The 23,070-nt window shown below is 51.1% G+C and overlaps 1 protein-coding gene across 5 annotated transcripts in view; it reads left to right on the forward strand.

Moving 5' to 3' along the window:
• GPC1 (glypican 1) overlaps positions 1-22,343 on the forward strand; it is a 200,695-nt gene extending 178,352 nt beyond the window's left edge. For all 5 annotated transcript variants that reach the window (XM_068201355.1, XM_068201359.1, XM_068201360.1 and 2 more), the window contains exons 4-9: positions 11,135-11,300; positions 13,376-13,506; positions 16,952-17,071; positions 17,524-17,657; positions 18,787-18,962; positions 19,465-22,343. In XM_068201355.1, the coding sequence (XP_068057456.1) occupies positions 11,135-11,300; positions 13,376-13,506; positions 16,952-17,071; positions 17,524-17,657; positions 18,787-18,962; positions 19,465-19,685 (948 nt within the window). In that variant the 3' untranslated portion in view covers positions 19,686-22,343. The remainder of the gene's footprint in view (positions 1-11,134; positions 11,301-13,375; positions 13,507-16,951; positions 17,072-17,523; positions 17,658-18,786; positions 18,963-19,464) is intronic.
• Positions 22,344-23,070: the final 727 nt, after the last annotated feature.

The following is a 23,070-nucleotide window of genomic DNA, read 5'->3' on the forward strand; positions in this document are numbered from 1 at the left end:
ACAGAATGTTCCATTTCCAAAGGCAGCCAGAGGAAGGAATTTGAAATTAATGTTGCTCATCGGTCAGAAAATGAGTTATTATGACAATCTTTCCTTTGCTGGGTCTTCACTGGTTCTTGTTTCTAAATTTTAAGTTTTCCCAAGGTAGTGGAGATGGATGTGAAGCAACATCAGCTACGTAAACAAGAAACACTTACTCAAATAATCGATTTTAATAGCTGTTTGCATTTCCTTTTCTCAGTAGATGTTCTTAAGGCTGATTCTCATTTGAGTTTGAAACAAAATACAATTATTTTCTTTATAAGCTTTTTCACTAAATCCTGTATTTCATTTTACCAGCGAAAGTTTAAGTCAGCTATCAGTACATTTTTATTTAGCCAATACTGTGTTTCACAATATATTTCAGCCTTATTTTTTTTAACTTTTCTGTTAGTATAAGGTACATGGCAGCTTTCCTATTTACCATATGAGTAATTTTTAAACACATGGTGGGTCAGTCTGGGAACCAAATTCCAATTAAAAAGTCCTAAAAATAGATTTTTAGAAATGTTTTTAATGGTTAAGTGAATGTGCTGATAGGACATATGGAAAATAATGTTTATCTAAACATGCTTTGCATTTCCAACAAGTCAATAACATAACAAAGGCAGTATGGTCCTCATGTCCTTTAAGATTGCAGCCATTTTTCACACCCACTTTTTTCCACAGCTTGAAAGGACATATTTATCTTTCAGCTTTCAGTTGCTTTTCTCAGGAAGTAGGCAAAAAAAATTATCTTACTGAATTAAATGAAGATAAAATCTTCTTCTCCCACCCATGAAACCACTGTGCTAAAGCATCTCAGGAGCAGTGAACTCTGGTCCCATGTGCTTGGTGGGACACCTCCATCCTTTCAGTGGCTGATCTTCTTTGAGAGCATCAGCAGCAGGTACACACGACCGTAAATAACATGTTATTCATTTAAAGGATTTCACTTCTGTAAAAGTATTAAGCATTTATCTAAATTGACTTCCTCTTGATCCTGAGAAGCCAGTGTTAGTGTTTGTAAGTTATGCTACGAGAGCGTTGTTCCTCGTCAGCGTCGAGTGGCAATGCCCTCATATCCCCACATGTATTTCCTTGTCACTGGCTGTTATCCCAGCTCTGGCTTTGGAGCTGTGCAGGTTTTGCATGGCAGAGATGTGTGGGTTTGTGTCGTGCAGAGCTTCCACGTGGCAGCAGGGAGCAGCAGGTCCTACAGGTGCTGGTGTCAGCAGCAGGAGGGCAGGTGGGAGGGTGCAGGGGTGCAGCTCACACAGCCAGGTACCAACTGCAGCTGCTGGAGCAGCCTGGGCTTTTCCTTGGTTTTCCTTCCTGTCATTGCAAACCACTGGTGAGGCTTTCCAAAAATGAGCTGGTCAGCGCCTGTGCTGGAGGTTTGTAGTGCTGCAGACTCAGCAGCAGTTCACAGGGTGCAAAAAGCCCCAGGGATCCTTTGCAGGACTGGCTGTGCTTGGGAGGGGGGCAAGGAGGACTGCAGGCCCAGAGTGGGAACCTGCAGTGCTGCAGACACCCCTTCCTGTGAACCATCTGAGGCTCCAGGCTGAAATAAGCTCTTGACCTCCAGGGACTGGTCCTGCAGCAGCTCCTGTGCTGGCTGCTTTTTGCCCTTGTAGCCTCTGGCACGGCTGCCCAGACCTGGCCACGACTGGGTGACCTTGAAGGGTGCTGGGACCTGCCCTTCCTTCCCAAGGGAAGTGTCACCTCTGCTGAAGTGCTTCATGTTTTTTTGCCCAGTCAACTGTCCCTGGCAGTTTGTATGTGAGACTGCATAGCTGAAACCATTTTAGATCTAAGTTCCAGTCAGCCCAATTCCCTCTGCAAACCCAGGAGCTTAATATCCCTTTCCCTGAGCTGGCTGTGCTCCCTGGATCATCACCCTGCCACCAGCTGCCTTTTTGCTTTAAACACCTTGGTACAGCAGCTCCTGCAGCCCCACACACCACTGCTCCTTTCCAGCACTGCTGCATGTAAAGCTGGGAGGGAATTTTGTAATAACATTGGAATTTGTTTGGATAGATTCAAATCAAGCTGGATGAGAAGTATGCAGTCTTGAATACATCCTTATGTATTTCACATATTACTTTTCAGTATTTCTATCCCTTATTATGTTTCAATCACAACCCTTCAGGGATAAGAACCCATAGGTGTTCTGAATAGAATAGAAATAATGCGGGAAAGTAGATATATGTCTTCCATATTTACCTGGTGGTTAAAAGTCAATTGAATCTAGTTTTCAAAGGATTGAAAATTGTATCAGCTGGAAATACCTGTGTGAAATGAACAGAGCAGGGAGTGTGTGGAACAGGCAGGTGTTGGCTTGCAGTATTTTCCTCTGGAGGGAGAGGACATGACAGCAGTCTGTCTATGTGAATCTCTCTCATTTTAATATCTGAAGGCAGTTAGGTACTAGACAGGAATCTAAAGACATAGATCCTCCCAATTAGCTGTGGGTGCTGCCTGTGGAGCCATTGTCACTGCCCTCTCCAAGTGCCCTCACACTGCCTGGAGGGAGATGGAAACAATGCTCCTCCCTGTTTTGCTGCTCCAGTTTGCCTCAATTACCCTAGCCTTCATATTTAATTCTTTTTTTCCTGAGTCTGCAGAATGGCCATTTGGCTGCTGGGCTGGCAGGGCTGGACCCAGGCAGTCTGCCTGGCCTCAGGCCCAACAGCAGCTCTGGTGTGCTGGAGCATGAAGGGCACAGATTTGGCAGCAGCCTCCGTCCTCCACATGCCTCCTGCAGCACAGCACTGGACACAGAAAGGTGATAGCAGCAGGGGCTCTGAACTGTCTTGGCATTTTCTGTGCCCTCCCTGTGCCACCAGACCCAGCACGGCCACCCCCAGCACACTGTGTCTGTGCCCTCCTTGCCCCTCATCTCTGACAGGTTCGGGAACTTGATGGATCTTGAATGATGGGCTTGGCAAGGCCTAAACCTCACGGTGCTCCAAGGACTCGTGGCTGTGCATTTATGGGAGGAAGATGCAAAATAATGACTGAAGTGATTATACAATTCCTTAGACTTTGAAAGAATCATATTTCTGTCAGCCCTGCAGCTGTTTCTTTTAGGGTTTCACTCTGAGAAATGGGAAAGCTTGGTTCATTTAACACACGACAAGGTGCTAATTACATCAGGGCTGGCATAAACATGCACAAGGCAGCTGCTGACCATGTGGTGGAGGGAGCAGGGTGTCCTCCCCACAGCAGCTCACCTGCACCAGCCAAGGGCTGGGCACACCTGCAGCTCCCACTCCTGTCACCAGAGAAACTGGGCACTGACTGCCCAGTCAGTCACATTTCCAGTACACACGTGGAGGTGCAAAGAACACTGCAGCCCTTCTGGGTTTTGATCATAATGTTAGAGGGTCCCTCCATGGGGAGACTGTAAAAGTGAAATGTTTCCCAATGTGAAATGGCCACATGGCAGATAGCTCTGATCACAGAGCTAGCCAGCTCCCCTGTGAGACACAAACTTCTCCTCTGAGTGCTGATTTGTTCTAAAAGAGAGCAAGGCTGGCTTTCTGAGCCCATTCCTGGGCTCTTGGGCATCCCACTGGAAGCTCAGGAGCACTCCTCACTGCTGGCCCAGCAGGATCAGCTCCTGTGCTTGACTTGTTTTTGTAGCTGCTGTTCTTCACACTGACAACTTTATCCCAACTGTAGGCTCGGATTTGGGGTAATTGGGAGTGGCTTTGAATACCTGCCTTTTCCCAGCACACACAGCCTGATCTGTGGCTTGAAGAGCTGACCTGCTTTCCCTTAGACATTGCCCCAAAAAGGGTTTTTCACAGCTGGCAGAACTTCCCTCTCCTGCCTTTACAATTCCCATGAGTGAAGGTGCCAGGAATGGCTCAGCCCTTGGGGCTGCTCCCGCCCCAGCCCTGGGGAGGTCTCCAGCTCTGGGTGCTCCTGCCTCCTGGCTCCAGAGCATCCCTTGCTTTGGAAACCTGAATTGCCTGATGTCACTGGGTTAAACTGGTGCTTCTGAAGGTTAGAATGGCCATTCAAACAGCAAGGCCTTCTACCTGAGAAAACAGACCTGAGAGTCAGTGCAGGCACATTTTGACAGATATCTGACACACCTGGAGGTATTTTGTTTCACCCTAACCAACCCAACATCAGACCAAAACCACGGGTGCCAGTGCCCACCTTGGATCTGCACTGCTCCTGGGAGACGAGAGCCAGGAAGGGAATGGGAGAGCAGCCACAGGGCAGGGACGTGGTCAGTGTGGGAAACACCAACACCACAGCACAGAGAGCTCCCTGCAGGCCACCCTCGCAATGCCTTGGGCAAGATTTTAGAGGGACTAGAGCCCACAGAGCATCACTTCCACCAGCAGTGTTAAGGACCAGCTCAGCCTCCATCAGCTGCCCTGCCCTTGTCCCTCTGACAGTCTGGGGGGGTGAGGGTGTGGCAGCACTTCCAGCAGCCTGGAGTTTTCACCCAGGCTGGCCTCGCTCTCCATCCCTGAATCTCTCCACTCTACCTAACCCTGCTTCCCCTGGGAAGGAAGGCACAGATGGCTCACAGCAGCCTGGGGGGGAGTGTGCAAGGGGAGAAGGGGGGTAGGAAAAATACCAGCAAGAGCTCCACTTATTTTATTGGTGTTAAATGCCTTTCAGATGTACTTAAAGGCCCCTGAAGGCCGAGGAGTCCAGTCACATTGCAACTAGGCTGCAGGTTCTCATTTGCTTTTAAGCCAGGCTTCAAAAGGAGAAAGGATTTGGGGGTCGGATAAATCTTTTCTTCTTTTTTTTTTTTTTTTTTTTTCCCTTTCTTTCCTTTGTTTGAAGCCAGCACTTCAAAAGCAGCATCTGCAGCTTGGCTGCAGGCTCTGGGTGCCAGAGCTGGCCATCTCCTGCTGGGCACAGAGGAGCCCTGCCACTGGCCCTGGGGTCAGTCCCTTGCCTGGAAGGCATCTGGAGCCAGGCTCTGTGCCCAGGCACAGCCCAAACACACTGTGCTGCTCTGGTTGGAGCTTGGTGCTGCCACTGGTGGAAGGATTGTCCAGATACCTGTGGTTTCCTAAAGCTCCACTTTTCTCCAGCTCTCAGGAAGCTGGGATGGGCAGGAAGGATCATTGCTTGACCCTGTAACTGCAGGGTGTGACAGAGCTGGTCCCAGCACTAATGCCTCTTCAGCCACAGTTCCCTGAGGCCTTCCTCTCTGCATCCCACACTGTGGTCCTTCCAGACACCTTTTCAGGAAATAATTTACTTATATAAAGAAATGTTTTTAGGAGTGAGGAGAGTATAGCAGCTTTTAGCTGTGTGCAAGTCAGATCATCACTTTCATGGTCCATTCGTGCCCTGATATAGCTCAGGGTATTTTTGGAGGCTTTGAGTATTTTTGAAGCACTAGGCATTAGGATAATGACAGAAAATGCCTCTCCTCCTTGCCCCCCTGTTCTTCTGTCAGACCTCTCAAACAATGTCCCACTTTAGAAGAGTAAAATCCCTCCCAGTGTTGCAGGTTCAGCAAGGTCTGGGGTCAGGAGGAATTGCACCCCTCTTTTGCACCAAAGCTTACACTGTTAAAAGATCTCTGCAGATCAGTGGGTGCTGTTTGGAAAATCAGCACATAACCTGGGTAGGAGCTTCAGAACAGACCATGCTGGGGCTCAGGAATAAGTGTTCCAGGTTCTAGAAGATGTGCTCTTGTTACCTCTGAGCATCTGTCGGTGTGCAAACATGGGTAACTTGGGCTGAACGTAAAAATCACAAGTTTGATTTGTTCTTCATAGGCATAGAGGAAAGATGGGAAGGTTTTCCCCTCTGTTCTGGAGAAATCTAGCCCATTTTGGCCAGAGTGCTGCTGTGTGTCCTGTGGGCTCTAAAGGCCTGGCCGTGCCCAGAGCTGTCAGCACTCAGGTGTCTCTGGCCCTCGGGTGCCCGTGCAGGGGTGTCTCATGCATTGGAGCTGAGTGCTTGCCCTGTCTGCAAGTACTTTGTCCTCCCTGTGTTTGTGCTTCAGAAAGTTTATAATTGTTCTAACGTTGTGTTTAGGTGCTGTGAAGGATAACTTCACCCTCCTGAAGAGCAGAGGGAGAGTTGGTGACTTCCTGTTATCCTCAAGCCTCCTGTGTTTCTGTGATTCTCTGCTTGGAAAGCATGTTAATAAAGTAATAAAGTACATATAAAGTACATGGCAGGAGCCCTTTTTTTTTTTTTTTTTTTTTTTTTATGTTAAAAGCCTTTTACACTGAATGTTTTCTAAATTGGCTGGGGGGTGGCAAGGAGCCCTGTTAGTGCCTAATCCCCCAGCCCATCCTCTCAGCAAATGGCTTGTGAAAGTCATTAATTTCACTGTAATTGATTTGAATGTTGCTCAGGAGGAGGAAAAATTAAGGAAACTGATGCCACTCTGAATAGAGAATTATATCTTCTCAATTTTCTGTCAAATTATCTCCCCATGTGCCTGTTCTGTGCTGGTTGCTGAGCAAACACCGTGCCAGGGAGTCACACAGCAAATCCCAGCTCACAGAACCTGTGATGAGCTCCAGCCCCAGGGCAGGAGGCAGGACAGCCTGCAAAGGTCTTTGCCTCCAGCAATTCACATCTGGTTGGGTGGCTCCACCGACAAAACATGGGCACATGAGGCTTTGGAAAGTGGCCATGGAAAAGCACAGAGCTGGACCTGCTGACAGTTTCCTTGAAATGGCAGTGCTTGTGGTGGGACTGGGCTTTTTATGAGGCAGCCACCTGTTCCCCTTGCATTACCTCATTGCTACTACTGTATCCCCAGCTGTAAAGTAGTTTTAATTAAAATTATTTGTTGCTCAGTAAGATTTGTCCCCTATTTTGGGTGTATCTTAGAAGATAGCATTTTTTCCTTATCGCTTCATCACTGGGCTTACACTTCAAAGGACTGTACCCGTGGATGTCACTGTGATCAGAATAGAGTATGTGGATTTTAGCTGAGCAGTGACGTACAATCAATGTATTTTTAAGCTGAGCTTAGCTTTATTTTGCATTTTTATTTATACTTTTGACAACTGAATGAGTGCCCTGGCTCCAAGCCATATCTCTCAATAATAATGATCTTTTCTTCAGATTCTTGGAAAATGGCTTTGCCACTGTATTGTGCATGTTCTCTTGACATCTTAATGCAGTTTCTAGGTCACTGAGCTAAGAAAAGACTATAGGTGCCACTAAAGCCTCCTTAAAGGAGAACCAGCCACAGGCTGGGCCACGTTGATGGCACTTAGAGAAATCAATTTCTGTCATGTACCACCTTCACGCTGTGCCAGATCAGTGAAAGCTGGAGCAGTTTGGTCAGGTTCCACTCCATCTGCAGGACTTTTCATGGTCCTGCCCTCAGGCCGCCTGTGGTGAATGGATGTTGCTCATGGATGCATCAGTTGTTGCAGGTCTGTGCTGGGAAGCTGAGGGACTCCCTGCAGGTCTTAGCTGGCACCCACTGGCTGTTGGGCAGGAGGAACTCAATGCTTCAGGTTCCTGTGAAGGCTGAGGGGTGAAAGCAGAAGCACTGGGAGGTGAAGATGTCTCAGCGTGCAGGTGGAGGTCGGTCTTGCCTTTGCCAGCCTGGAGCAACTGCTTCATTCCCACTGAGGGAGTCCCTCTAGAAGGAGCTGCCTTCCAGAGGGAGGGAGGGTGTGTGTCCCCACAGCTTCAGCCCGAGGAGCTCCTCTCCCCAGTAGCACTGCTGGACCTGGCTGTGCCCAAGAGAGGCAGGACAGCTGCAGTGCTCCCCTGCTTGTGTTGTTGGATCCATATCCTGGGAGGGAAGCTCAGCCCCTCCAAACTGGGGCTGGGGTTGCCCTGTGTGGATACAGCATTGATGAAGAAAACCAAAAAAAACTGGAAGCTAACGTCAGCAAACTATCCATGAGCACCCCAAGATGTTTGAAGGACTCTGTTCCTTAATATGCTGCACGTGCTCCAAGGAGATGGTGCAGGATCAGGGCTGGGAGGGGTTCTGGTAGCCCCAAGCCCTCACTCTCTGCTGCCCTCTGTGGAGCAGTAGTCCGTGGGCTGGGTGGAGCAGTGAGAAACTGAGCTCTGGCCAAGCAAAACACAGAGAAAATATTCAGTGTGGTTCCTCTTCTTGCTCTCTTACCCTTTTTTTCCTCAGTTCACCTCGGCAGCCTGTGGCAAAGGACTGCTGCTGCCAACAGGATAGGCTGGAGTCCTTCTCTGGGGAAAGGGAGTGGAGCCTGGTGTCATGTACCTGCAAAAATTAACATCTATCCTTTCTGCCAAGAGATTAGGCTGGGCACTTGACACCTGCCAGATTCAACAGAGCAATGGCTGGTGATGGATGGTCACCTGCTCTTCTTCGGAGAGAGGCTGTGGGGCAGGGAGCAGGGGCCAGGCTCCCAGTCCTGCACTGGGACACTGCACTGTCCTCCAGGAGACAAAGCCACCTTGTGAGAGGCACAGACTGCCAGTGCACCCTCTGGCACCCAGAAACTGAGGTGCAGAAGTACTTCTTTTTTTCTCCCATGCTCTCAGGAGTTGAAACTGAGCTCAGATGCTGTTGTTGCCTGCACCCACTGCCCCAAGGCAGGTGGCAGCATTGCAGAGGAGCTGCAGGGGCATGGACACGGGCGGTGTGGCTGGTGGCAGTGTGGTTGATGACAGGCAGAGTGGCTGGTAACAGTGGCATGGAGAGGAGGACAGAAGGCAGCTCTCTGCAGCATGGGGCCTTGGAGATACTTTTCTAAGCCAAAATCTGTCTCTTGCCTCTTTCAGTGCCTCCCACGGGCTCTGGCAGGGTATCAGTAGCTTTGTGTCCTTGCTGGTGGTTGTCCTTTCTGCCTGGAGGGGCTGGCCCACACCACCTCAGGGGTGCTTCCTGCAGGCAAAGCTGTGTTCCTGTTTTCCAGGCCACTTCATCTCCCTCCACTCCCAAAGTCTGCGCAGTGCAGCCAGGGATGTGTGGGAAAGGCAAATGATGCTCTGGTTCCCTCAGGGCTGTGGGAAGCCCCACGTTTCAGGACTTAGCTGTGCCCCGGGTCCCAGTTTGTGCAGTGGGAGGTGACAGTGCCCCATGGCCACAGCAGGCTGAGCAGGGATGGGCTGTGCCAGGACAGCACAGGGACCAAGTTGTGTTCAGGAGCTGATGGCCTGTGCAGGCTACAAGACTGGGTTGTGAGTGTCACCGTGTCATCTTGGTGATTGCTCTGCCCGGGGATGGGGAGGTCACAGCTCCTTTCCCATCTGCATCCCTGCTTTTTGTGTCAGTGCCCTGGTTTCAGAAGGTCTGGAGCTACAGCCTGTGCTACCATACACTGTGCTCTTACCTGGTGTCTTTTCAGGCACTATTCAGCCATGGTTATTCAAACCCTGAGGTGAAAAATAAGCTCCTCCTTTGTTTGCCTGTCCCTGTGCTTTGTTGCAGTGCCGAGGCAGTGGCGCTTGCACTGTGATGAAGCGTGGCCGTGTGGCAGGACAGAGCCTCCATCTCCTGGTGGCACAGCCACATGGCAGCCGGCTCTGCCTGCAGGAGCTGGCCCAGGACAGGGCCCAGAGCTGGCCCAGGAGGCTGAGGGAAGCTTGGGGTGTGGGGGGTTCCTGCCAGGCTCAGCCTCTCTAGCCACAGATTTATCCTCAGTCCCCTTGGGCTGCCAGGCCAGGGAAGCAGGCTCTGTTTGGATTCTCTCTCTGAAACTTAGAAATTTTTGTCCTCATCCTGAAGAAGTTTCTCACAAGGTTATTTTAGTGCATTCCTGCCCAGTGAAGCCTCAGCACCATCCAGCACCTGTTTTCCAAGCTTTCCTGGAAGCAAGGCACTTCCACACAGGCAGTTTCAGGAGGGGGAAGCTTAGGGATTTTCTCCGATACAACCTCTGGTGCTGGGCTCAGCATGTTCACACTCTCCCAAGGGTACCTCAGAAGGGAATCCTTCTGGAGTCCCCCAGAAGGCCACATTCAAAGTATTTTTCACAAGTAGTAAAGAGAGTTCTCAGCATTGCAGCTGTAGCTGGAGGCCCAAGGATTTTTCCTTTCAAGATTTGCCCCCTTCTGTCACTTTTCTTCCCTCTGAGCTCCTTGTGAGTGTTAAGTATCTGGAACCAAGGGAGACTTCATACAGACATTCATCTTCTCTTTTGTAAATTATTTTTAAAGATTTACAAGGGAATTGCAAATGGATCTGAGCAAAGACGGAAAATGACCACAAAAGAGAAAGAACAAGAGGGAACGTGGAGCTCTGCCAGGACCCTGCAGGGCCTGCCAGGCTGTCACTCACCCCTCAGGGCACTGCCAGCCCTTGCCCACGGCAGCTGGGGGGACACTGGCCCGTGGCTGATGGGCTGGGGGGACACTGCTGTGCTGCTGAGGCTGGGGCCCTGCTCTCTGGGCTCTGCACCTGTGCTGGCTCTGTGCTTGCAGGACCAGGGTGGTTTAATTAAAGGTGGCAAAGCCACCTCCAGAGTCCTGCAAAGAGCCAGCTGCACATACAGGGCCTGTGAGCTGCTGGCACAGCGTGGCTTGGCCCAGGTCTGCCTGTGCTTCCTGAAGTGCTCACAGAGAGCAATCACTTCCCTGTGTCAAGTGCTCTCAATTGCCCATCATTTTGGAATTGTGCAAGTGTTCCCCCAGGACTATTCTCCTTTCCAAAGGTGCCAGCTGGGAAGGTTCTGCATCCAGGGCCTCACTGTGCATCCCTCCCAGGAAGCTGGAGGTGCAGTTTGTGTGGGACCCCTGTGTCTGCAGGACAGTGGCAGCAGACCCTTGCAGAAGGTGGTGGCACTGATGGCAGAGGCTCCAGGGGCCTTTGGCCATGCACTATGCCAGGGTCCAGGTTACAGCTGGTGGACAGCCCGAGATGTCCTTGTGGCCACCAGACGTGGCTGGAGTGGGGATGGTGCTCACAGGTTTTTCCCAGAAGCCTGGCTTTGAACGCAGCCTGAGGAACTGGCAGCTGGCCCAGAGGTCCTGTCCCTCCAACAGGGAGGAAGAGTGGGGGAAGGAGGGGCAGTGGGAAGGGAAGTGCCTTTTCCTGGCCCACGTACCCAGGGGGCTGTGCTGCCTCTCAGATCACAGCAAGCTCCTTCAGCCCAGGGAAGGGGGGAGTTCACCCCATCCCCCTGAGCAGTCTGTGCCTGACTCTGCCCTGTCCCCCCAGGTGTCCCTCAGCCACGAGTGCACCCGTGCCATCATGAAGCTGATGTACTGCCCGCACTGCCGGGGCATGGCCAGCGTGAAGCCGTGCAACAACTACTGCCTGAACGTCGTGAAGGGCTGCCTGGCCAACCAGGCCGACCTCAACACCGAGTGGAAGTACCTGATGGGTGAGATGGCCTTTCTCTGCTGCAGCACAGCTGCCTCTCACCCTCCAGCTCCCTGAGGCTGTGTTTGGCCAGTAGAGAGGACGGTGGGAGGCTCAGGGAGGTTGTTGGCAGTGGTAAAGCTCTCGGTCCTCCTTGTGCCCACACAGCATCGCCCAGCAAGCTCCTCTCTCTTTCTCACGCTGTGCCTGCACAGCTGGAGTGATCTGGAACCTGAGGGAGCCTTGGTGTTTGTCTGGGCTCACAGAGGGCAGCACTAGAGGAGATGGCCTTGGGCTTGGCCTTGTTTTTCCTTGCCTTGGCAGCTGCTGGCTGGCCAGCAAAGCTGCCAGCTCAGCCGCAGCTGCATCCCCCAGGCTGGCTTGGGGTTGGCATTAAGAGCAAAAACCCCACCAAAGTCAAGGAGTGTCACCTGCCTCTCAAGGGACGCTGCAGCATGGATGGGGAAGCAGAGCGGGCGCTGCCTGGAGAGGTGCCCAGGCCAGCTGTGCCACTGCTAACTGGAAATGCTCTGTGGGAGCAACTGGGAGCCTGCTGCAAAGGAGGGGGAGGAATTGCCCCTTCCCCAGGGTTTCAGTGGCCCTTTGGCCTTTCTGACCAGAGCCAGGCAGCTGTTCCTGTCGCTCTCTCCTGGCAGGATGACAGCCTCCCTCCTGAAACACCACTGTACAGCTTTCCTTGATTGACAGGGAAGCAATTCCATGTGCATTTTGCATTTATTCTGGCTTCCTCTTCCCAAGAGACACTGTCAAGGGTGTCGACTAGGAGGAAATTGGGGCTTCTTTCAAATTGCAGTTTTACATTTCAGTGTCAGAGGTCACAAACTGATCAAGGACGGGAGCAAATTGTGGAGTCAAAGGCAGCAGTTCACTGGTGGTGTCCTTCCTTCACCCTTCTCCAGGCCCTTCTGTGTAGCCAGAGATGATTTTGTTACACTAAATACAGAGTTACTCTTTCAGTTTGACAAATTAGGGCAGGTCAAATTAAGGGAGATTTTTATAGTAAGTGGTTCAAATATAATTTATCACTATTTAGGGGTGCAACCTTTGATTTAAATGTCTGTATCTCAAGATTAGTGCCTCTGCAAGGCACTATTTGTCTGAAATACACAGTCTCAAGGATGACATCACAACCCCTGAGTGGCAGCAGAATTAAACTGCAAATTCTTCAGTGTACAGGAGATTTTATTTCCCAGAATACAAAAAAGTTACCAAAATTTACCCCCTTATATTGAGAGCATATAGGCTGTCCTTGCTTCAGACCCAACTGGAGTGTTGAGAATTGTCTCTGGGGGTAGGCAGAGATTGGTAATTCTTTGTAAACTGTGGGAAATGGATTTATAGAAAATTCTATACAGTAATCCAACCATCCAAAAACCAACAGTAAGCCAAGCACAGTCCCAAAGCAGCCATCCAAGCAGGAACTTCCAGGCAGGCAGGAGTGCTTGGATATCAGAGCTTTCCAAGAGGAACTGAGAGCTGAGGCCCCCTCAGTCACTCCCTGTCCTGTTTACCAGTTAGTTGTGGGCATACTGGTCTGCTTCTGTACCTGTATAGCCTGATCTCTCCCTGGCTGTTGTCCCTCCAGAGGTGAAGGTGAGAAGAATTACTGCTTTTCTCCCTCCTTCACTGCCACAGAAACTATTTCCCACATCCACTACCTCTGGCACCTTATTGACCCCAATTCTCCCACTTTCTCCTGGCTGCAGTGCTTTGCTGAAGACATGCACTGAGTTAGGAGGGTGAGGGCTAAGTATTGCTGTGTGTTTCTTAATAATTCTGCACCAGTTTTCTGGTTTTCCTTTCTGTATCACCCAGGGAAATGCTGGTTACTGTAGGTGAACACTCTACCCAAAGTGTATTTACCATTTGCAGGAGGTTCCTTTGCCACAGAGAGTGGCTTTACCTACATAAAGTAGGGAAAACAAGTGTGCACCTGGGCAGTGGTGAAAATGGAGAGGTGTCTCCCAACAAGGAGACCTGCCAAGGGCCCAGCAGCTTCTCCCACCCAGCATGAGCCGATCTTTGCCTTGGTTTGCCCAGAGTGATGATGAGAGCTGTTCCTGCCTTGTTCACCAGATTCCCTGATCGGGGTGGCCGATCGGATCGACGGACCCTACAACGTGGACACTGTGATAGGCACCATCCACATGAGGATCGCTGAAGCCATCTCTAACCTGCAGGAAAACAGAGACTCAATCACGAGCAAGGTAGGAGCGTGTGCCTGGGCCTGCCTGAGGACACATCATGTGCAGCTGCCAGGACCAGGTGCTCTTTTGTGCTCACTCTTCAGCTGAACTGGGAGACATGAAGAGTGAAAGAGAGCAAATGCCCACTCTTTTAACAATAAATTACTTTGTTTCCTAACACCCATCTGACACAGGCAAAAACCTTTGCAGGTGTTTCCAAATACTGCTCCCTGCCACATGCAGGCGGCCTCCTTTGGGCTGGAGGCACAGGAGGTGGGACTGCATACACAGTGATGGAGGGGGCATGTGCCACTTGCAGTCAGGGCCCTCTGTGCTGAAGAGTTCTTATGTTTTGGCTGAGCTGAGGCATTTACACAAAGTGCACAGACCCCAGTGACAGAAGGCAGCTGCTTTAACCTTCCTCGAGGGGATCTTCTGCAGTGGAAACACTGGGCTGTCAGGTGGAACCATGGGACAGAGCTGCAATCTGGCAGTCTATCTGGAGAGTACAAACCAGGCTCTCCTGAGGCTCACCTGTCTTCCAAGAAGTATGTATCATGAAGGTCTCTTCTGTCTGTCTTCTATTTTTAGTATATTTATCCACTTAACCACAGTTACCTCTGTAGCTGCAGGTAAGAGAAGCTTTGGGAGCAAAAGCAGCCCTCCAGGGCTCCTGCCTTTTGCCCAGACACTCCCCAGGTCCTGCAGCTATCCCACAGTCAGGGCAGAGATGCAGATGAAAGAAGTGGGACAGGTTCTAACTGGGTTTTGGATAAGGGAAGGGCCAGAAGTGTTGCTTGGCAAACAGGAATTCACTGGCATACATCAAAGTACTAACAGACGTGTGCATCCTCGCACTGGGTTAGGTTTCTTTTCTGACATGAAAGGCAATGTTCTTTCTTCCCTCATTAGGTGAGACTGAGGCTTTCCACATAAAAGCAAATCCATGGTGTGGGAAAACATAGCATCATCTGCAAAGAAAGGTGTTTCCAAGGGGAATACAGTAAAACTGGTGAAATGAAAGGGGCTAAACAGTCTAACTGGTGTTTGATTGGAGCAACCAAACATGTTTGATAAGCTCCTCAGTATGACCTGGTGACCAGGTGAATGGAGCACTCTGCTGGTGGCACAGCTAGCAGAGGACAGGAGCTGCCAAGCTCTGGGCTCTGGTTTTGAGCATGGCAAAGCCATGAGATGAAGGATATTGTTGTCAGATGAGTTCAGGACTGTCCCATCTCAGAGACGAGGGCATGACCCAGAGCAAGGGCACTGCTTTTAAGGTAACCTCCCAGTCTGATCGGTCAGGAGGCACTCTGGCAGCCACATTCCCACCATCACGCTGTCACTGCAGCCCCTGGGAGTGGCAGGTCACAACCCCCGGGTTCCCCCTTGACTCCTGCACACCCCACTCACACAGCCAGACCAGGTCTCCTTGCCGGTTCCATCCCAGGTTTCCCACGGCAGTCTCAGATCCCTCCATCCATAAAGCAATTTATTCACAGCACAGTAACACAAAAATAGCTTGAGCTGGTGCCTCTGAGGACAGCAAAGGAACCCCTGGGCTTTTATCCCCTCACAGTCGAAGCATGCTCTGTGCCCTTTGTTATGCAGAGGGTGGGCAGTTCACAGCCTCTGGCTCAGCACCGGAGCTGAACCTGCAGCTGCACCTGAGCCACCTGCAAGGAATGCACTCCTGCACACACAATGCCTTCTTTGAGAGGAGCCAGGAGTGGCCCTTGGCCCCAGTGCCACCCTCAGTCCCACGCTGTCCTGGGATCTGGGTAAAGCTCTAAAGAAGCACTTGTGGTGCCGAGCCTTGTGTCCAGGGCAGCACAGAGCCCTCTCCCTGCTTCCTCACACTTCCCTTTCTCCCTGTGGTTCTCTTGGATTTCAGGCAGCAGGAGCTGTCAGAGGCTGCAAACGCCTATTTGCTCTCATTATTCAGGAGACCACTGATCCCTCAGTCTGCTGGAGCTGTGTTTTCTCCAGCAGTAGAAAACACAGGTGCATTTCTCACCTGAAGCGTTTAGAGTGGCCAGAGGTTCGCCTTGGTACCACACTGTGCTGGAGCTGCCACTGTCCTGGACACCTCCCCAGACTTTTATCTCCTGGGAAGGGGCCAGCAATAGTCCAGCAAGATACAACAGTTAAACCAAGGTTTTGTTTTGGTAGAACCAAGCTGAAAATGCTCTACATGCAATTTTCAGGGTGGGTTTTTTGCATAGAGCAAACGAGACTGATGAGCAAACGAGACTGATGAACAAACAAATTGGCTTGGTGCTGAAGTGCTGGAGTCATCAGATCCATCCGGTCGGCGGGACAGGGCACCCCAGGAGGGGCCTCTGGAGGCCGAGTGTCCCTCAGACACACGGACAGGGGACTCTTGGCCAGGCTAGCACTTGGCTGCCAGAGTGCACGAGCCAGCACGTTCAGCAGGTGGCACGAGCTGTGTCAGCAGAGCTCTGCCTGTGGCCCTACCTCCTCTGCTTTAAGGGGACACCAGGCAGAGTCACGTTTATCAATAGCTTCTGACAGCACCCTGGCAACCACAACAAGCTTGGAGCCCTCTTTTCAAATCAGGTGGCTTCCTTTGTAAAGGCTGGCGTATTCTGACTCCAAGTGACAGTGCAAAGTGCCTCCTGACCTCTGATGCTTTGTCCAGCCTGGCCCTCTGAGCTCTCCTGCCACCAGTGAGGCTCAGCTGCCCAGCCCTGGTGATCTGCAGCAGAGGTGTTGCTGCCTGCACTGGTGATGCAGAGACTGGGAGAAGCAGGTGTTTCCAGGGCACCCTTCATCTCACCCTAGAGGCCAGGTAGGAGGATTTGTACCTTCCAAGTGTTTCTGCTGCCCTCTGGCTACAAAGCTCACCTGGGTAGGTAGGTAGGATGATAGGAGGTACCTGCAGATAACAGATAAATCAGTTCTGCTGCCTCATTGGCCACTGAAACATCCAACCTGACAGATTGTGGCACATCTGCTGTCCTTGAAGTGCCCTGTTGGAGGCACTTAGATTTCCCAAGTGGGGGTGTTGATTGCAGGAGTCATGGGGATAGTCCCACCTTGGTCTGTTGTCCATCCGTGAAGCTCCCATGCTCTGTAGTCTTGAAGCCCACACCACTGATGTAATGAGCGTGAGCAACTCCCATCTTTTTCTTCCCAGGATTTTATTTTCCAGTCATAAGAAGAACAGATAAAATTGCTATAAATAATTTAATATCAATATTGGTGACTCATCCAAAAACATGTGTTACTGCTGAATATTTTGCTTGATAGTGGTAACCAAAACCAGTTACAATGTGCTGAAAACACATCTGGCAGTAGAAACTAAGCCAGAATCTCTGAGAATCTTGGCAATAGGAAGGATAAACATACTTAAGAAGGAAAAAAACCCCCATAACTGTGGAGTGTTAAATAATTAAAGGAATAGCATTGAAACATGGGATAGAGAGTTTGGTTTGTTTTTCAGGTATTCCAAGGCTGTGGAAATCCTAAAATCAGCACAAAAGGCTCCAGTAGTGAGGACAAGAAGAGACGGGGGAAGGTGCCATTGGAAGCCAAATCCTCTGCACAGGCACTGGAGATGCTGGTGGGTTTGTGTCTGGAGCTGCTCCTGGACCCTGCAGGTCGGGTCACACCACTCTGGGGCTGCTGAGCTGCACATCTGAGGAAGATCAGATCATCAAGTGCTGGTGTAACCCAAGCAGACCTGGTCTTCTTGCCTCTGCACAGAGTTGGGTCTGTGTTGCTGCTAACCAGTTTCCCAGAGATTTGGTGCCAGACTTACCTGAAAAGGTTCCTAGTCTGATGGTCTTGTCCTTGTTGGTCTTTGGGTACTGGAACAGTCCTTGGCATGTAACCTTTAGCCTTGGGCACTTGGGTTAATGATTGGTCTTTAGGGGAAGGTTGACAATACATCCTATTTTGCATAAAAACAGATTTTGTCATGGTAAAACAAAAAATATGCAGAATCCTTGTACTTTCCTCCACCCTGGGGCACCCCAGAGCTCTTGTGACCCTGAGCATCCTCTTTGCTTACAGGTTTTAGATGCCAAAGGGAATCTGACAGCTCTCAAGACATACTGGATCACCCTGCCCAGCAGCCTGTGCAGCAAAAAAGTAATGGCCAGCTCAGTGTCGGATGACAAATGCTGGAACGGGATGACCAAGGGCAGGTATGGAGTGGGTCACGGTGCCAGGAGCACCAGTCTGGGCTGAGGAAGGGTTTGAAAAGGCAGTTACATGTCATCACAGCCAGCCCTACTTGTTCAGAGTGAGCAGTCCGTGCCTGTCCATAGAAATGCTGCATTTCCAGAAAACCTCGTTGACCTGGGAATGTCAAGCCTGGTGTCAATTTTGCTAGGTGTTGAGGGTTAAGCACTGAAATGCACTCAGCATGAAATAACTGTGTAGTTTTCTACTAAGGAAGCTGTTCTGCAATTTCACATGCACTCAGAAGGCAGCAAGGCTGGATTTACCACACAAGCTCCAGAGCTGCTGCAGAGAATTGTATACACATCCCTCTATCCACACCTGCTCTGAAATGCTGCTCTCAGAGGGGGCACCTGGGTGACACCAAACAGCTACAGAAGCAGTTCCTAGCCCAGCTGAGTTTAAAGGATTCCTGAAGGGAGATTGGCAGCTGCTGGACATGCACCTTTCTCCTCTTCTCTCTGCAGTCCTCTTGGGCTTGGCTTTGCCAGCCTGAAGTCAACGCCTTCAGTTCTTCCATATTTCACATTGTTGCCAGCAGTGTCCCAGATCTGCCAGAGCAGGAGGACCAGGGCACTGTGAAGGCAGCAGTGCAGCTCTGGTTGACAGCTCCCAGCTAATTAAGCTTCCCTGGGAGCCTGTTGGTCAAACTGGGCTGGGGCCATTCAGTGGTCCCAGGGTGTCAGTCTCCACAGGATTTAACCCAGCAGGGATTAACATGCTCCTCAGCCTTCCATATGGACAGAGATTTTCCATAGCAGAGTGTCACTGCGGGCCCATTGCCTGAGAGCAAGCCCTCTGTCTTTCCTGAGGAAATCCCTCCCTATGCTGGGACAGGGGTGCTGCAAGGCCACCCAGCCACCTCCTGCAAGCTGAGACCCCTCTGCTGGGGTCTGGCCATGGCTGCATGGCTTGGCCATCCAGAGAGCTGGGCTGCCCAGCAAACACCAGCTGCAGAGGCTGTTCCCTAAGTCAGTGGCACTGAGTGCAGCCTCTCTGGGGTTCACAGAGCCTGGATTATCCCTGGTGTCTGTAGGAAGAGCTGAGCTGAGCTGAGGGGGAGACATCTAAACCTTCTGCCTTCCTTCCCAGTTACCTGCCCGAAGTGATGGGGGATGGCTTGGCTAACCAGATCAACAACCCCGAGGTGGAGGTGGACATCACCAAGCCAGATATGACCATTCGCCAGCAAATCATGCAGCTCAAGATCATGACAAACCGCCTGGGCAACGCTAACATCGGCAACGATGTGGATTTCCAAGACACGAGTGAGTGCAGCACAACCAGAGAGGTTCAAGGGGGGCTGAGGGGAGTGAGCAGTCCTGCAGCCTGCACAGGTGTCCCTGCAGCCTGCACAGGTGTCCCTGCAGAGGCTGCTGTGGGGCCTGGGGGCAGGGAGCGTCTGTGGCAGCCTGGCTTTTGGCTTGGAGCTGCTGAGGGGCTGCTTGAGTGCAGACAGTTTGTGGAATGGCTGGAGGTTGTACTCTTCCCAGTGCCTTACTGAAACTTGCAGGGCTGTCTGCTCTCCCAGCCCTGCTGATGGGGCCATTGCTCCTGTCTGCTCCAGAGTTTCCAGCTGCTGCAGCAGCCGGTGATTAAAGCCAGCAGGAGGCCAAGTATGAGCTTGTATCCCACGTTGAGTGATGTGGAGAGGAGGGACTGGCCAGGGTAGGGCTGGTGGCCAGAGTTCCCCGGAGCTGTAGCTAGGGGAGCGCCTTGCCCACCTTAAGGAAAGCAGTCTGTGCTCACCCCACGACTGTCTCTGCGCAGGTGATGACATGAGCGGCTCCGGGAGCGGGGACAGCTGTCCTGATGACGTCTGTGGCAAAAGACTTTCTAAGAGCCCCAGCACCAGGCAGCCAGAAACACACGCTATTCCTAAGCAGTCTGGACACGGCGTCAATGGGGCCAGCAGCAGATCTTTGCCTTCTGCCTCCCTCCTCCTCCTCCTCTCGGTGGCTGTCATCGCCGCGCAGCACTTGTGGCGGTAACTCACTGGCACAGCAAGGAAACAGACTGCGGCTGAGGGCTTCACTTTGCCAAAACCAACCAACCAACCAACCAACCAAAGGACATATTTAATTCACCTTGGCAAAAAAAAAAAAAAAAAAAAGAAAAAAAAAAACAAAAAAGGAGGAGAAAAAGGTTTTCAGAAGGTTTGCTATTTCTGGCAGTGCTCGAGCTGATTTCTTCTTTCTAGGTCTTTCCCCAGTGCTGGGCCCTTCTTTCCATACCTCATTGTTTTACTTTTGTTATTGCCACAAACTGGCTCTTGGGGCTGAAGCAAGCCTTTGCAGAGGGCTCCAGGGGAACTCGGCCGAGCCCTCCGAGGGCAGCTGTGCTGCTGCCTCCAGTGGAATATGCAATTGCCCTGCCCTTGTTCCCCAGCGCGGGCCGGAGCGACAGCGCCAGTGCCGCGGGCAGCGCCGACTCCAACGCCGAGAGACCGGGATCCTCGGCACGGCTCCCGTGCTGCATTCAGGGGCTCTTTGGGTTCTTCCTCTGTGCTTCCTAGCTGGGCAGAGATGGCCCTTCACTTCCAGTGCTGTACGTAGGAGCGTGAGCAGGTTTGGTGGGCTGAACTGAAAGAGTTTGGCAGTGGCTGTTGGACCCAAAAATGCAGAACTCGCTTTTTCTTTGGAAAGGTCACAAGTGGGTTTCTTGACTAGAGCTCGTAGCTGACGACAATTTGAAATGTAGGTTTCCTACATCTATGTGACTGGGAATGAGTGTTAGGGGTTGGGGTTTGGGGTACTTTTTCTTTGCATGCTAGTTGGAAAGCCATTTTTTACCCAAGTAACAATGGTCCAATTTCTACCTGCAGTGCAGTACCATTGTAGGTAACAGAGAGATGCAAATACACACAGTGGGATTCTCTGTGTGACAGACAGTTGTGCTGCCTCCTCCTTCTCAGGCCCCAGCCATAGACAGGAATCCGTTTTTTCTTGGTAATAAGAGACCAGGGACGTGTTACTAACTGGAGCTTTGGGACTGGTGGTGCCCCTTCCAGCAGCTGCCTTAGGGCAGAGAGGGGCTGGTGGGGATCACCATGGGCCCTACCCAGAGCACTGGCTCAAGGCAGCACCCACCAGGGGGAATGTGAGAATGGGAAACATTTTGTTTGGGATTTCTTTTTACCTTTGGTGTTTGTTTCAGTTGTACTGTAGGTTTTTAATGGATTCCCACTTTCCCTGTTCCCCATCATCCAATTCACCTTCCCTAACCTCTGAAGGCACAGGCTGAGCCAGTGGGTCAGACACCACCAGCAGCTCTGTTCTGGCTTGGAGGAGGGCCAGGCTCACCCTTTGCTGCCCTGTCCCACCACTCACCAGCCTTTGGGTGATAGGGGCAGCTGCCCTAACCCCAGATTGCTTGGTGGGGTGGGCTCTGTGCCAGGTTTTGAGACTGGGGTGGTGAGTGAAGTTGTAAATGTCCTGCTGTAGCTGTAGGAGTGTCTGTGCTTGTTAGGGCTGTGTGTCTGGGGCTTCCAGAAGCTTCTGTGCCTGATGAGCAGCGTGGGCTGGAGCCGCAGGTGTAGCAGATGCTGGATACAACACAGTCACTGTGACTGCTTGGGCCAAGAGCACAGGTTGGGTTTGAGCTTCACAGGCTGAGGCGAGAGGGAGGGCAGAGCTGGGCCTGTGTCTTGCACAGCATTTGAGCATTTCTGCTCTGTCTTGCCAGAGGAGATGTGCCTTTGGGCTGAGCAAACATTATGGGGTTGAGGTTTGGCTGTTTAATAAGAAAGGGGGAAAAAACACCATTTTTAACATGCAGTTTCTGAAGTGTGCAATTTAAGGGAAGATGAGGACATGAGCAAGGTAATGCTGAAAGCCAGTTCATTTCCTGCCCATCCTGGGGCACAGTGGTGGCACTGAGGGTGCCTCAGACTAGGCAGAGATTTTAGGCCAGCTTTGACCAGCCTCTCCAAGTTACAGTGATGAATGTCACCGACTGTGCATCCTTTCTGCCTTGGCCTCACCTTGAAAGGCAAAATCATAGCTGATCTGGCCGGATGTCAGAAATGAACACTGGGGTGTTGGACAGTGGCTGAAGGACAGACAGTGCCCACTACACCCATCAGAACCCTGGAGAGGATAAATGTAAGCAGTGGTTTTGTCTAGGTTTATTTACTTCACGTGATTTTTACTGCTCTAAAGAGCTCCTATCTTTTCTTTTTAACTCTTTTAATCAGAATTGCAAATACAAATCTAACCTTCAGTTACAACAATCCCCAGAACCAATCCTGCAGAAACTTTACATCCAAAGCAAAAAAAAAAAAAGCCGGGAGGAGGGGGGAAGAATTAAAACATTGTATCCTCATCTAAACACAGTTGGGTTGGGGCTTTAACACATGGATACTGAGGTCAATGTTTTGCTTTGCAGAATGGGAGCTTGAAAGTCACTTTGCATTTCTGTGCAATTAGTTTTTGCTGTCTGCCTCTTATCCTCAAAACCTTCTTATGGGCCCCTTCACATCTTAAAGCCAGGAATTTACTGATTATCCAGTTAGTATTTTAACAATTTAATAGCCCAAACTAGTGGTTCTATTACAAGGAAAAAAAACTGTTAGTGCAAATTAATAAGACAAAACCTCAAAGAAACAGTAAAATCTGTTATGCAGGGGAAACCCTTCCTGAAGCCTTCACCTGCTGGCTGGGGTTGAGCACCCACTTCCACATCCCTCCTGACCCTGAGGGTGGCAGCTTCCACCTTCCAGAAGCCAGGCCAGGGTGAGACCAGGAGAGCAGCCTGAGGTGAGGGCAGTGCAGGGGCCCTCACCGCTCTGTGCCCAGCCATGCTCGACGGTGGTGGTGGCCCTGTGTCCGCTGGGGTTGATTTTTACATCTGCCCATGGTCAGCCTACACTGCTGCTTTTTGTTGGTCCCTGGTTACTCAGTTTTTCTGTTCTCCCTTGCCCTGAAGCTGTTTCCCCAGCTGCTGCCATTAAGTGGCCTGGGGTTGTGGTTGGCCATGCCACCTTCCCCAAGAGCTGAAATGGCTGAAAGCCCCCAGGACATCAACTCTAAACTAAAGCAAACTCTAATTACTGCTGACTAAACAACCACTGGTGTGGCTGAACAAGCTGAAAACAACCCAGGTCCAGACAAGTCCCGAGCCTGTGGTCAGGCTGGTGCAGAACCTGGGGCCTTTCAGTGCTTATAAATGACATTTCCTGGGCTGCTGCCTGCTGGAAAACACTGTGACACACCTCCCCGGGGCTGGTGGCTGCTCTGGGTTGGCTGCATGAGGGGATCTCTGAGGAACTGGGCTGGCTGGGGAGAAACATCTGCTTCCATGTTATCAATATGGTGATCCATCGTGTTCTGGTGTGAAAAGGCCTCCTACTTGACAGGGGTGTGGAGGGGGTAGTGG

The sequence above is a fragment of the Anomalospiza imberbis genome, chromosome 10, assembly GCF_031753505.1.
Source record: "Anomalospiza imberbis isolate Cuckoo-Finch-1a 21T00152 chromosome 10, ASM3175350v1, whole genome shotgun sequence".
Classification (NCBI taxonomy): Eukaryota; Metazoa; Chordata; class Aves; order Passeriformes; family Viduidae; genus Anomalospiza; species Anomalospiza imberbis.